This window comes from Pelecanus crispus, chromosome 7, assembly GCF_030463565.1.
Source record: "Pelecanus crispus isolate bPelCri1 chromosome 7, bPelCri1.pri, whole genome shotgun sequence".
Classification (NCBI taxonomy): Eukaryota; Metazoa; Chordata; class Aves; order Pelecaniformes; family Pelecanidae; genus Pelecanus; species Pelecanus crispus.
In genome coordinates this window covers 51,847,648-51,861,926 of record NC_134649.1, presented here as the reverse complement: position 1 = coordinate 51,861,926, position 14,279 = coordinate 51,847,648, and the positions used below count along the sequence as shown (strand labels likewise).

At 41.3% G+C, this 14,279-nt stretch overlaps 1 protein-coding gene across 1 annotated transcript in view; it reads left to right on the top strand.

Moving 5' to 3' along the window:
• Positions 1 to 2,118: 2,118 nt before the first annotated feature.
• The window catches only part of FGD5 (FYVE, RhoGEF and PH domain containing 5), a 96,759-nt gene continuing 84,598 nt past the window's right edge, over positions 2,119 to 14,279 (top strand). The window contains exon 1 of the mRNA XM_075714408.1: positions 2,119 to 4,958. Within this exon, the coding sequence (XP_075570523.1) occupies positions 2,134 to 4,958 (2,825 nt within the window). The 5' untranslated portion in view covers positions 2,119 to 2,133. The remainder of the gene's footprint in view (positions 4,959 to 14,279) is intronic.

Sequence of the window (14,279 nt, the reverse complement as noted above, 5' to 3'; positions counted from 1 at the left end):
CAGTTTTTAACTTAAATGAAATCCCTCTGGTGTCTCATAATTCTAGAAAGACTGTTTTCTGACTACATCAGAAAGCCAAATTGTCAGCGTCTTTCTGAGTATTGGAAGAAATTTCAGCAAGGTTAAGAAGATCAGAAGAAACAGCCTCTTACCTCTCCCAGAGTCTAACCAAACAAATATGCCAGTCTTAGTTCAATACAAATTACTCCAGTTGGACTAAGATAACAATAAGAAAAGTACCATGACACCAAATACCAGAACAATCAGAGAATCATTTTTAAGCAGTTTGCATTCAGTATTACTTTATTCTCGGTATGGTGCACAGCTGAATTTTAATTGTCTTCACTTCGAGATGTCAAAAGTCTGCATTCCAAAATACTCAAAATATAACAGCACAGTAGCTACACTTCCTGAAACTTATACCATAATTTAGGATAGGATTTCACATAGGAACCGTGTCCCAAAAGGTGTCTCTTGAGATGCTGTTCCCTTATTTCCTGTGTGCAGGGCATGAAGATTTTACACAAAAAATTGTTCCTGTCTCTCTCATGGTGAAATAGTTTGTCCTGTGCTTTCCTTACAATGGAGAGCTCCCCTTTTTCCACTAAAATGTGTTAATTAAAATTATAAAAAGAATTAGAGATTTCTGATTGATTAACCATGTAATTGCCTATTGATGGCTAGGCAACATTAGTAAGAGCAAAACCCTTCTCTTTACTTATTACCATCTGTAACCATTTGGTGTGCTGGCTTCTTCACACCACATATTTCATTTCATCTAAAATCTCATGAGGGAGGATCCCTATTGTTGCCTATTTATGCAGCCTTTCAGTGATGCATTTAGTTATTTGAAGAATATTAATTTCGGGACCAAGACAGCTGGAAATGGCTGTGGCATGTAAACTGTACTGTGAGTAAAACGGCCGTATATATGACTTAATTCATCTAGCTTCAATCTAGCTTATTGTCAGTCTGCCTGAATTCCTCTACACATGTGTCAGCACTTCCACTAGAAACAGTTTAGAGACCCTGGCTGGCCTTATTTTGCAAGGTAATTCACTTTTTAAAAGTATATTTTGATGTTTAGAGAAGATTGTACCTGCAAGGGGTCCTGGCATTTACAGGACGATGGAGGATCTTTTGACTAAAGAAAGGACTGAAGAAGCTGTACGCTGAAAACTGAACTTAAGTTTAAACCAGTAACTCTCTTCACGTTTTGGGTTGGAAGTATTTCATTCAGTGCATTATAGCTCAGCTGCATAATCAATGTAAAGTATTAAGCTAGCTTTTAGCAAACCATCCCTCATGATTATGTTGTTTGACAAACAAAATATAACTCCATATTTTGTTACCATAGTAATGGCAGATGGGAAGACCATGTGTCTGGGCACCAAGTGTTCAGTTTGGCTGGGCTGAGTTAAGCCTTGATCTGTTGGTAGAACTGATTTTCTTCAATGCTGAAATTCAGCAAACTACATATTGAAATTAACATAATTGCTACAAAGTGTTTGTACTGTGTTGTAAAAACAGCTAGTGTGGCTGAAAGGCATTTCTTTCATTGCAGTGAAACACTTCAGCATCATTGACTCAAAGTGTTCATACTTAATCCTAGGGCAAACAGATTTCTGGGGCAGAATCGAAAGATCTCTAATGTCATTAGTACTTCTGAGTGCGGGAGGTGTTACCCATCTGTGTGTATCTGTGTATGATACACCCTTGGCTCTGCAGCTGTACATCTTTCTCTCCCCAAGTGTGCTAGGGCCACCAGTGTGCATCTAGTTCAGTTCAGTTTTGACCTTAAACTGTGTTCCCTGGAATGGCTACAGTGCCACACGGAGGCACAGTGCATATGCTTTGCTCCTTCAGTTCTCTTTTCAGAGCTAAGCCTTTTATTGGCTGGACTCCTTCTGCATTAGAAGTCACTGGTATAAGATAAAGTCTATTGTAGGATATATTCTGCTGGCTTTAATAAGAAGCCAAGATGACTAACATGGCTTTTCTCTCTTTTCTCCAGAAATCACAAAGCCACCACTAGCACCAAAACCAAAGATTACCGGTCATCTTTCTCCAGTAGCTGTCTCCAAATTTTCTCCTTCACTGCCAAGGGCTGATCTTCTTCATAACCCGAACTCTATGTCTAGGGGTCCCAAACCACCTATTGCTCCCAAGCCAAAATTCTCAGCTGACACTGAGGGCAAATCCAGTGTTTATACCAACAATAACTTAAATATATGCTCAAATGGGAAACTGGTATGTCTGGATGGAGAGCTGTATGAAGGAAACCAATGCAATGCTGATTGCCCAGAATCTGAGGCAGATAATGAATACATTGTAGTTCCTGAAGCTCAGCTGACCAGCAAAGACTGTAATGACTTGGAACATGAGCATGATCAGAACCTAGATTCCTCTGTGGAAAATGAAGTCTCAGAAACTCTGGAAGAGGTAGAGAAGGAAGAGGATAACATTGCTAATGATGAGGATACCAGTAATCGAGAAGTCACCGAAGATGAGCACCATAACTCTTCAGATATTGCTGAACCAATGGAACCAGACTCTGAAGAGTCAACCAGAGACTGTGACCAGTCCGAAGCACTTTGTGAGGAGTCCTCAGATGCCCCTGATGGGGATAATGATGCTTCCAAGAATACAGATGAAGATGAGGATATTGTAGGTGATTGTAGTGAAACCAAAAACAAGGAGGAAACTTCTAACAACCTGGAACTGGTTAAGGACAATAGTGATTGTAAGACTGACAGCGATAACAGTTTGAATAGAGATGAGGAACTGATGGGTGATATCTGTAAAGATACCATTGCAATGCCACTACCTGCAGATGAATCAATCCCAGGTTGTGAGAAGGCAGGGCAGGAGGAGGAGGAACTGCCTGAAATTTTAGAAAAGGGAGATGGGTGTCTAGCACATGATGGTGACCACAGTGTGCATGCAGAGCTTGATTTGAACATGGAAGGGGAGTTAGAAAATTATGACTGTGCAAGCCCTGAGATGCTGCCTGATGAGGCCAGTGAAGAAGCAGCTCCTGGCTTAGAACTGTGTGAAGATGAACCCAGTGCTGGAAATGGTTTAGGAGAGGCCATCCATCAAACAGCAACTGAAGAGGAGGAAGCAGCCCCAGATGAGCACAATAATACAAACACAGGAAATGCCAGCAACGGCTGCCAGATCACTGAGAGGAGAGGTGAGGAGAAGAGAGAGGTAGCCTGTGAAGCAAGCAAAGACTCTGGGAAAGGGGAAGAAGAAACTGTGAATGCAGAGAATATGGATGATGGCTGTCAAATTGCTCCTTGTGAGAATGAATGTGGTGAGGAAATACCCATGGAACATTCAGATGAGAATCTTCAAACAGAAGGGACCTCTCTGGATGACGACGGTGTGATCTCTGACAGTTTACATAGTAGTCCAAGGATGGAGCCAGAGCTGGAAGATATGACTGTTGAAGAGCATAGTGAAAGTATTGTGGAAGCCTCTAAGTCAGATGAGACGCGACTTGAAGACAATGAGGTGGAAGCAAACAGCCTGAGCGAAAGTGTCCCAAGTCCAGCTCAACAGGTCCCACTTGAGGAAGAGTTAGAAGTCTGTAAGCATGGCAAAATGAATGTAGAATGTGGGACCAAACATGTCTTGCATGAAAATCTAGCAGTCCCTGAAGTGGTCATTGTGCCTGAAAAATCAGAGGAAAGAGAAACTAGCAGTGATTCCCTTGATGACCCTTATGTGCTTCCTGCAGAAAATGAAATTGCTCATGATGGGCAGACTGATTTAGGAGCTGATCACAGTAAAAGGGATGAATTAGGCATGGATGGTGAAAACAACTTGCTGCCCATTGACCGTAAAAGCATTGTCACTAGAACACGGTCGCTCTCTGGGAAAATGCCGGGCTATGTTCCAGAAACAGTTCCAGAAGAAACTGGACCTGAAGCTGATTTACCATCTTCTCGCAATGGCTCTGGGACAGAAGATTTAAGCAATAATTTATTTTCAGCGGAAGGAAAACCAATGGAAGCCAATAGGGCATTACCAACCAAGTCAAGACGTTTCATTTTATATCCTCGATCTTATTCTGTTGAAGGGAGAGAGATACCTGTCTCTGTTTACAGAGAAAGTGATGGCTGTGTACTGGATGATGGTAGAATAAAAAGGACAGAAGACAACTTGTCTTTGCCTTGTGTCAATGGTTCCTCAGGTAGTTTTTCACAGAGAAATCATCTTTCATCTTGTGGCATATCTACTCCATCCTCAGTTGTTGATATACCACCTCCTTTTGAACTTGCCTACATCACCAAAAAGCCAATCACTAAAAGTTCCCCCTCACTTTTGATAGAGAATGACTCACCTGATAAGTATTCCAAGAAAAAGAAATCTTCCTTTAAGAGGTTCCTTACTCTAAAATTCAAGAAGAAAACTGAAAGTAAAGTCCATGTAGATGTTAATGTTTCCTCTTCAAGGTCCTCATCAGAGTCTAGCTATCATGGGCCTCCGAGGCTGATGGAGCTGGACAGGAGGAGCCTAAGTAGCTCACCTCAACTAAAATCACATGTGGGGAAGCTCCGTGCATCTGAGTCTCCCTCAACTGTTCTTTTCTATAAGGATGGTAAAAGAAAAGGAACACCCAAGTCCTTCAGCAGGAGTGTGTCAAGGGTGGAGTCCTTTGAGGATCGGTCCAGACCTCCTTTCATGCCACTCCCATTAACGAAACCTAGGTCCATTTCTTTTCCCAATGCTGACACCTCTGACTATGAGAACATTCCTGCTATGAGCTCTGACTATGAAAACATACAAATTCCTCCTCGAAGATCCACCAGAGCAGGAACTTTTACCGAGTTTTTTGAAGATCCCAGCAGGGCATTATCTGCTGCTAATGAGAATGACGGCTATGTGGATATGAGCAGCTTCACTGGCTTTGAGAACAAGCAGCAAACCACAGACCAGGAAACAGAAAGGTACTGTAATAAATTATTTTGTAAGACCTGCTAGCCTTGGCCAAACAGGCAAGGCCTCCCCTGCTAGGTATTTTAGGCAGATCCTCCATGTTGCTTGGCTTATACCCCCTCTCAGGAAATGCTTACAAGAAAGATTGGAAGAATACAAGATAAGCCTTTACCAGTGGGGAAAAAAAAAAAAAAAAGACATCAAATTAACTCTTTACCTTGTAAATGTATACTAGCAAGTCCAGTGGATCTGGATCCTATGGTTTACAGATACAAACCAAAGAACATTTAAAAATATTTGGTTTATCCAATGGATCTAATTTTTGTGGCTTGGGGGAATGGGGAGAGCTTGCTTTGTTCTTCAGTAAGAAAGGTTTCTGACTTAATGAATGAAAAGAGAGCCTATTTGCTGGAAGGGGTCCTGCTTCGTTTTTTCATTCCTGTCAATTTCTCAAAGCAGCAATACATATATAATTTATCTTTCAAAGTACATCAGTTAAGTATAGACCAGAAAATCCCAAATCATGAACTAATCAGACTAGGCAATTAATTTTAAAAGTTGCTTTAAAGCCTATCATTATGGCCCTTTGACAGAGCTGCTGATTTATAAATGAATTAAATAGCTCTGTCTGAAATCATATGCACTGCTAACATTAATAACAATCCTTCATCCCATTCCATTAGATTATTTGCAAACAAGAAAATGTCCTTTTCTTAGTTACATAGGAGCAATGCACTCAAGACCTTTGAATTTGAATTTGAATATGTTGTCAGATTATAGCACACAATCAGTGGAGTGCAGAGATGTAAATAAGAGTGTTTTCCATTAAGTTCATGTTAAACAGGTAATGAGAAAACAAGGTGCAAAGCAAATGAATGCAAAGGAATGTCTTTAATGCAGTTGCATTTTGTTAGAGCTGTGTGAAAAAGATAAATATCTTGAAAGCAAGGTTTTCATGTTCATTTTCATCCATCATTCTCCTCCTAAAGATTTAATACTTCTGTTTCTTTGCAACGTTTATTTTTTCTGGTCCTCTCCCCTGTCACTGTGAATGGAACAAATCATGGGCATTTCACACATCCCTCTTTCAATATTTCAGACCTGGGGAGTAAAAGAACTTTTCGTTAACACCTCTGAATGAGTCTTGCAAACCATTTCTAAGACGAGAATGGTGTACAGTGCTTTGTCTTTCTGAGAGAGGTGAGCGTTGGCGGGGTTGGGGGAGGCGAGTACGGCATGGGGAAGGAGATTGCATCAGCGTTCAAGCTGTGGATCCAAACGTGCCTGAAGCCGAGGGGTCCGGGGCACAGGCCTGTGGTTTAGCTCTTTGGAGATGCTGGCTGCCTACAGTGTTGGGAGGCCCAGTGGTGCTGACACTGGAACATGGTGGAGCACTGTGCAGCTTCACAACACGCGCAGCCACATCCCCAGAGCAGTGCTCAGCAGAAACCGCGTTAACAGGGCCTGACCGCCCATTAGTCACACGGCTTTCAGCGGTTTGCATTGCGCCCAGCACGCTGACGTTTGCTCTTGGAAAAGCTGGCCAGTTCTTTGTGTCCATGAAACACCGCCCATTTTAGGTAGTTCTTGAAGAACCAAGTTAAAAATATTAAAACTACGTCAATTGCTGTGACTTGGGCCCATTTATGAACTTCCTGTAGAAACCTGTTGTTTCAAAGGGAGAGCCAATCCAAACTGGTTCAGGAAGTCTCAAGGTCAAGGCGTGAACATAATTTTTCAGTCTGCTGCTTGTTGTGCATGCAGTTTTTGCTGTTGGGGGAGAAATGAAGGCTAGGCTCCTGAACAACCCCTTTATCAAGATAACCAGGGTGGAGGGGAAGAGCATTGGGCAGACAGCAATATACATACATTGCTGCTGAGATAGCTATTATTTGCTCTATTTGTCAGGGTGTTTTGGGCAAAGACATGCCTGAAAAGCTTTGATGACATGTAAATGGGTAATACACATCCAATGGCATAATATACTTGGAGAAACAGTATATGGTCTAATCGTAAAGCAAAGCTAATCGTACAAGTACATGTACATGAACCTATTTGCACATGCACACATGATATATGGACATGGATGTTTTATTTCCTGCTAAAGCAGTTCTGCCTAAGATATCTCTCAATGGATTTAAGCTTTCTAATATGAATACCTATCAAACACAGCTCTACCACAACCACACAGGGATAAAAATTACTTTGAACTCCAGCCTGCTCATATCCTGAGGCTTATTTCATCCATTTGAGAGTACAAGTGTGTTGGATTAAACCCTTGCAATACGTGAGTCTTGAGCCCATGAACTTCTCTGGTGCTTTTACCTGCAGAGCACTGATATTTAGCATCTGCTGATACCTTATGGAACTGCTACATTTTGATGAATGGCCAAGTACAACTCTTTTATTACATTTCAGAGAACAGAAATGTGTGAGTGCTATAAAAGATTATAATAATCTGGGAACCTCCACTACTGTGTGTGATTGGGGAAAAGCGGGGCAGGAGGGGGGCTTACAGAAATTGACAGATGAGAAGATTCACTGTTTAATTTTCTTGCTTAAAAGGAAAGGCCATGTGGAGTAGATTTAAACCAATAATTTCTAATTAGAAGCAATCATGTCTATAGAAAAAGTCCAATAACAAAAGTGTTCTAGAAATATATCTTAACTTAGAATTACCATTGCCAGAATAGAACTGGGAATATTGCCCCCTGAAGGGCAGTTATTGTGTATCCCCAAAATTTAGCTATCTGTTATTAATAATTAAACTCTGATTCGGGTGTATGACAATATAGATCATCATTAGCCTTCTGTACAGTGTAGAAATAATGTGACGTAATTGGAATTGGACAAAATTCCCCATATCCTTCCCCAGTCCACATAGCCTGAATGAGACTCAATTTTCATTTGCTTTTGAAAAGTCTCTTTCTAGCCCCTTTTCTCTGAAGAGTTGCACTACAAAGTGCAAAGCAACGCAAACCAGTTGTTCAGGCTGAAAGCAAAAGACAGACGCACCCCACCTTTGGAACAGTACACTGTAACCTATAGCATTGCCTTGACCGTCAACAGTTATAAGCCAGAGCAATTTCACCAAAGTTACTGGCTAAACTTTCATCAGATGAAAGTCAGTCAGAATTAAAGTATTCTGGCACATGTCTTAAAGAATTGCTTCACTAACCCAGCTTGACCTTCAGAGCATCAGCTGTGCATATGGCAGTGTGATAAACATCAAGGGGATGGGAAAGAGATACCTCAAACACTCATTTCATAGCCTACAGCAGCATCACTTCCAGTGCTTTTAGGAGAGATGGAGGGAGTCTTTAATCAGGGTTTAGATAAGTTCAGGAAGATGTCATAAGTTGGGTGTTTTCAGAATTTCATTTCCCCTTTTTGCTTTCTACTTAGAGTCCATAATTTGGATTTAACAGGTTTGCTAAGTCTCAATCCTTCTTTCTGCTAAGATGCTCAAAATCCAGAGAGGAAAGAATATAGGGAGAAGAGAGGAATAAAAGGAGTATACCTGCAGTTCCACAGCTAATCCCACTGTGATGCTGAATATTCATAAGAAATGAGCTAAAAGCCCATGTTGCTGTTACCTGTACATTCCTATACCCTTCTACATAAAATGGTCATCGATACATACTAGAAGAACCTCAGTCTGATTATTGTACTTAACCAATATCAGGACTTGTTCAGACGCTGACTCTCAAGTGAATTCTTGGGGGCCAGTGTGGGGATTCCAGTGCTCTGTGCAATTACACCAAGGCTTGTGGTAATTCCTAATAAGTCCCTAGAACTGCAGTCTCATGCCTATAAATTACTCCCAAGGCTCCAACTTTGCACTGCTTTTCAAGACACATGGCACCTATCTGATGCTTCTCAGCTTTAGTACAATCAAGAAAGCTGATCACCTCTTCAGTATCCTATTCCTTTTAAATGTGTTTTATTCCCAAGGGATGCGCTTCTTCAAGAAGATGGAGAAAAAAATGTCTTTAGTAGAAACTCAGGAAAAAAACCATGGTTTATGTGTGTCAAGCAAGTGACACATTTAATTTGGCGAGACTGAAGCAGGAACACACAGGTGCTTAAGGACTGATACAACAGTGCCAGCATCTGAAGTGCTAGCATTGGAGAGGATGCTTCATGGGTAAGCAGTTACGTGCAAAGCTTTGTAAGCAATCCTCTTTCTGCATAGCCATAGTCAGTCTGGGCTTCTGCAAGGCCTACATGCAAAATCACAAGGACTACATCAGAGCAGACCAATTCCAAAATGTACACCAAAATCATATTACAGTTAGCAGTAGAACCACTGGCTATGGTTGATGGGCCATAGAGAATGCAAATCCCCCTCCTTTAAAAGGAGAAAAATCCAGTGGATGAGCAGTTACTTCCCCCTCCAGTGAGTATTTATCTGTCCCCTTGCCTCACCACTGGATTCATCAACCTATGTTCTATCAAATTATGCCACTTATATGCTCTCTGCTCCCTGCAGGTCATCAGTCACTGATTAGCTCCAAGACTGCAGCCAGAGACAGTCTGTATGACTGCCTACTCCCTACCCTTCTGTAACGTACACAAAAAAAAGCCTAACAAAAGCTGAGCATAATAAACATCTTAGAACATGAATTCTCTGCCTAAAAATGGTCTGAATAACATGCTACTCAGACCTTCATATGCCCTTAAGCTTAAGGTGAAATTTAAATCATTAGAGTGAATGTCCTCCCACATAGCACATGTTTTTAACCAATGAAATCAAGATGTCATATTCCTGGCTCTCTCTGCTCCTTCAAATGAGAAGCACATACGTTATGTAAGATTAAATCACCAACTCTTAGAGAGGCACAGTGTGGTATCTAAGCACAGCATATGAAAGATAAGGTGAAAGTCTAGAGATAATTAAGTAATGGAAGCTTCAGTATAAATAGTTACTACACCAAAATAGTAATGACCAAGAAAGGACAATCAGTGTTGTCATATTTAAAATAGTAAAAGAAATACAGAGGAATATTATATATCTTTTGTTATAATTGTGAATCAATGTCATTTATATAACCTTGAGGAAATTCACAGTGCTTTAATCTACATAAAAGACCAGTAAGTTTCCAAATAAAAAGAAGGTTCTTGGAAAACCCGATACAGCGATACTGCTAGATTTGTCAAAGTAGCAGCATGTCAGAGGTGCTCAGATACTGTAGTGAAGGACAGACAGGCAAGCAGGCAAAGAGATGCTTATTTGGGGAGAAACACTCGTGAGGTTAATAAATGTACCTGGTATGATTTGAAGAATAACTGCTGAAAGAATCCATCAGCTCTTTATCAAAGGCTGATGTGGAATTCAGCTCCGCTATTTATCCACATCTCCAACATGTTTAAAAATCAGACAAGTACTTGCTGAACTGAGGCTCAGTAAGGGCGCCAATTAACCTATTAGGCTGTTATTTAATGCTCAGAGCAGAGAGGCACAACTTGAAAGTCTGATGCATACAAGGGCAGAAGCAAATGTTCAGGACTGTTCTTCTGTGAAGTCCAGCAGAGTGAGCTGAATTAAACCTGATGCAACTGCACTCATTAAAACAGGGGGAAGCTGAAGATGCCACCTCTTAATTTCTTTAAATTAGTTGAACAAATCAGATTTTCTTCGTCAATTTCTTCTCCCTGCTCTCCTCCATTTTCTTTTTCTTTCAGTTAGTGAAGACATTTGAAACAATTTAACTTCTAAAGTAGGTCAAATAATACCCACACCACAGAGTTAATCCCCAAGCATGATATGACTGAAGCCTGCAAGAGTGTCTGCCTTCAAATGCCTGCCATAATCATTAGCCTTTGTAGACTTTCCTCATTGCCAAAACGTTCTGGAGATAAGTATTTTGGAAGATTGTGGCTCACATATTCAATCTGTCATTCAAGAAAATGTAGCTATAATTGTGGTTCATAAAACAACTCTGTTGTCCCATTAGAAAAGAAACCGGAACAGTTTCTAAAAGGGTGGTCTGTTTTACTGCTACTTCAAATTCACACACTTAAACTCATTCCAAGAGTGTGACAGAGCTGGAAAGGTTTCTGTAAAGGATATTAGAAGAGTTTAGGAAGTCTCTTCACAATTGGTTAGAGATCCCTTTCATTCAAATATTAATCAGACAATCAACAAAGACTTTAAAGGATTTTACAGAAGACGGCTGAGATAAAGAGTCTGGCCCTGCAGATCTCTATTGCTTGTAAGCAGAAAGCACTTCTTTTTTTATAAATGTTATTACCATTCTGTCCTTTAAAGACTTTTACTCTTTAATAAGAGGGTAAGTAGGCAAAACCTTCCTCCCCTCTAGTGATCACTGGCCCCATGTGCTGTAGTCATAGATAGGTGTGTTTGTAAAAGCCTATGTAAGAAAATGGGTGAGAAAGAAAAACATAGAGTAAAAGAGGAGATAGTCTGCATGCTAGAGAATTAATTCTAGAGCTTGTGCCATCCCGTGTCTATGGCTGAACTATGTAGCTCTCAAAAGTCCTTAAATACAAAACACAGTCTGTTTGGAAGGTTATTGTCATTAAAACACGAACATGCAGATGCTAATTCCCTGCTACGTTGAATGCAGTTATGAGTAGCTGAGCTTGGCCCTCCAGCTGGTCATTCTTCCATAGGCACATCAAGTTTGGACAGTCAGTGGAGCTAATGCTGGGGTGGAGGTTTTGCCTGTGGTTCTGTCAGGAACATCGTGTGCAACTCTCTGGAGCACGGAATCAAGCTTTTTGATGGGTTTCAGTGAATGCATCTTGCCATATGCAAAAACATCTTCCCACTACTCTATCTCTTGGGGTTTATATAGCATTTGGAAGGGAAGTCCCAATTTGTGACCTGATTTAAGTAAGGCAAAGGGCAAGAGGTAAAACAGCCAGATACAGTGAGTTGACCTAAGGTCATTGACCAAGTAAGGACTTTTCAGTGCCGTCAGCGAGAAAGGGAGATGTGCCCTCTGCAGTTGACAATGCTGCTTTCCCAAGTAATTCGTGTTGCAAGTTGTGTTTTCCCTGCCATTCTGGGCACATTAACACTGCGGATCCCAGCACACAACCAATTTTTTGGGGACATCACTGGGGAAAGGGAACAAAAAGCCTTTCCAAGACAGTAATTATAGTTGCACATCAGTTTTATTGTTATCACTGAACTCCCAGCCCCAGGGAAGGAGTGGTCGTTAAATTTGTGCATTTACTGATCCCATATACTATCTCTATTGCACATCAAAAGTTCTGCAGAAGCACTCCCTGAGAGTGTGGCAGGTTATTGTCTATGTAGGACTTGTTTCTCCCCTGATGCCCGATTCCTGCAGCAGTTCTACAGTGCAAAGGCTCTCTGTGAAAGCAAAAGAGTGGGTAGAGTGGGTCCAAGCAGGAATCATCACTTTGGCAAAGAAAGATCAGAAAAGGATTAGGGCTCCTTGGTAATGTCTGAGCAAGTAGCACAAGCAGGTATGACAGTGGTTTAGCATTTGAAGTGTGCTGGTAAGCAGCTGGCAGGAGAATCCTAACAGCAATGTCACCGTTTTGATGAGCTCTAAGAAATACAGCTGTGGTATTGCATCAGGTGAGCACAGAGAATGGCCACTAGAAACTCCTGAAGCTTTTCACTCCTTGGATAAATGCAGCAGCAGCAATAGGCACAGCCAAAGCACCTGATTGCTTTTAATACAGATGCAACCTGCCCCTTCCATTGATAATTAATTCAGTTGAACTGTGACCCTAAGGAAACTATAAGGCTCTGGTTGTTTCTGCCTCAACAAAGAGCAAATGAGGGGGAAGAATTCTAAAGAGAGAAGCAAAAGAACCTTACACACAAAGAGGACTTGTGAAAGGGGAAGCAGCACCAAATTTCCAGATGCTTCTGACATTTTCTAGAAGGTAGAGGCAGAAGAAAACCACATGATTTGTTAGCTGAAGAGTGGGTTTTGCTCTGTAATATGCTTGCCCATGTGCTGCCCATATCAATACTATTCTCATCCCAAAGAGCAGCCCAGTTACCATAGTTTCTTGTTCAGGGTAAAACTCAAGGCGAATTTTGTCAAGAAGATAAAATCAACTCATGCTTTGTTTTTTCTGCGTGTCCCAGCTAAAGCTGCTCAGTATAGGCATGGCTGTCAGAGGAGATCCAAAAAAGATCCCCATTTTCAACACTGTTCAAACTGGTTTTTGGCTTACTGCTGTACACAATAATAGCAATGCTGCCGATGCTAGTTCATGCTATTTTAACCCGCATTTGGAGTAGAAGCAAGTTAACTCTAGACTGGACCTGGAGACAAACCTAGGCAAAGCAGGCTCTCAAGGCATCTGGACTTGGAAGGAAAGTTAAGCCCTGAGCTACAGATTTAGCCTAGATTTCAAGTAGTTGTTTTGGGACAGATGTTCCCATCCTTTCCTCTTCCTGCTTTCTCAGAGAAACAAATCCTGGCTGCTGATTCCACTCAGTTCCTAGTTCTCTTCCCCATAAATCCCTGCTCTGTGCCTACACTAAGCTAGCATGCATCCATAGCACTGATGAGAAGCTTCACAAGAGAGAGAATTTCCTTGTTATAGGTCAAGCGCTTCTCAGGTCTGGTGATAATGTTAATTATGGTGGTAGCACAGAAGTGGTCTACTAACAGGGCTCAGGTCCCTTAAAGACCTGTATGGGTCTATTGTGTGGAATTCCGCTGACAGTCATTAAGCCAAGGAGAAACATGGTGATCACATATTGTGAGAGGTTTTTTAAAGAAACATAAATTATTTTTAAAAACTTATATAAATCTATACATAGCTTTTCTTTATCTCAATGTGGAACACGTGCTGCACTGTGGATCTTGTAGATGGGAGAAATTCCCATAAAAATGCTGTAACAGAGGGAAGGAGGATCAGGGATTGAGCCTAGAGACAGGGGAAGGAGACATTTTCACTTGTGGTCTGGTGAACATGATGGAAAATAAAATCTCAGCAGCTTTCACCAGGTGTTGCACTTTGCAGCATAAACCTGAAAGTTTTCTGAGTTCATTGCAGAGCAAGGGATCCCATTACTATACTCTGACTTCAGGCTGTGCACAGCCTATTGAAATTCTTGACAATAGCCACAGCCAGCTCTGACATGAGTCATGTCTTTATTTCTGTTTACTTTAGTATTGTCTGAATTGCCACAGGGAGTTAGAAGGTGATAGTGGTTAATGCAGGACTTCCAGCTGCTCAGAGGCAGGGAGCAGTCTGCGGGAGACAACCCTTGCTGCTCAGGTCTGGGCACAAGGCATGCTTCACCTTGTATTGTCAGGCATTAGAGGGGCGGGGAATTGTCTTCCAAGGCAGCAAACAGCTACTAAATG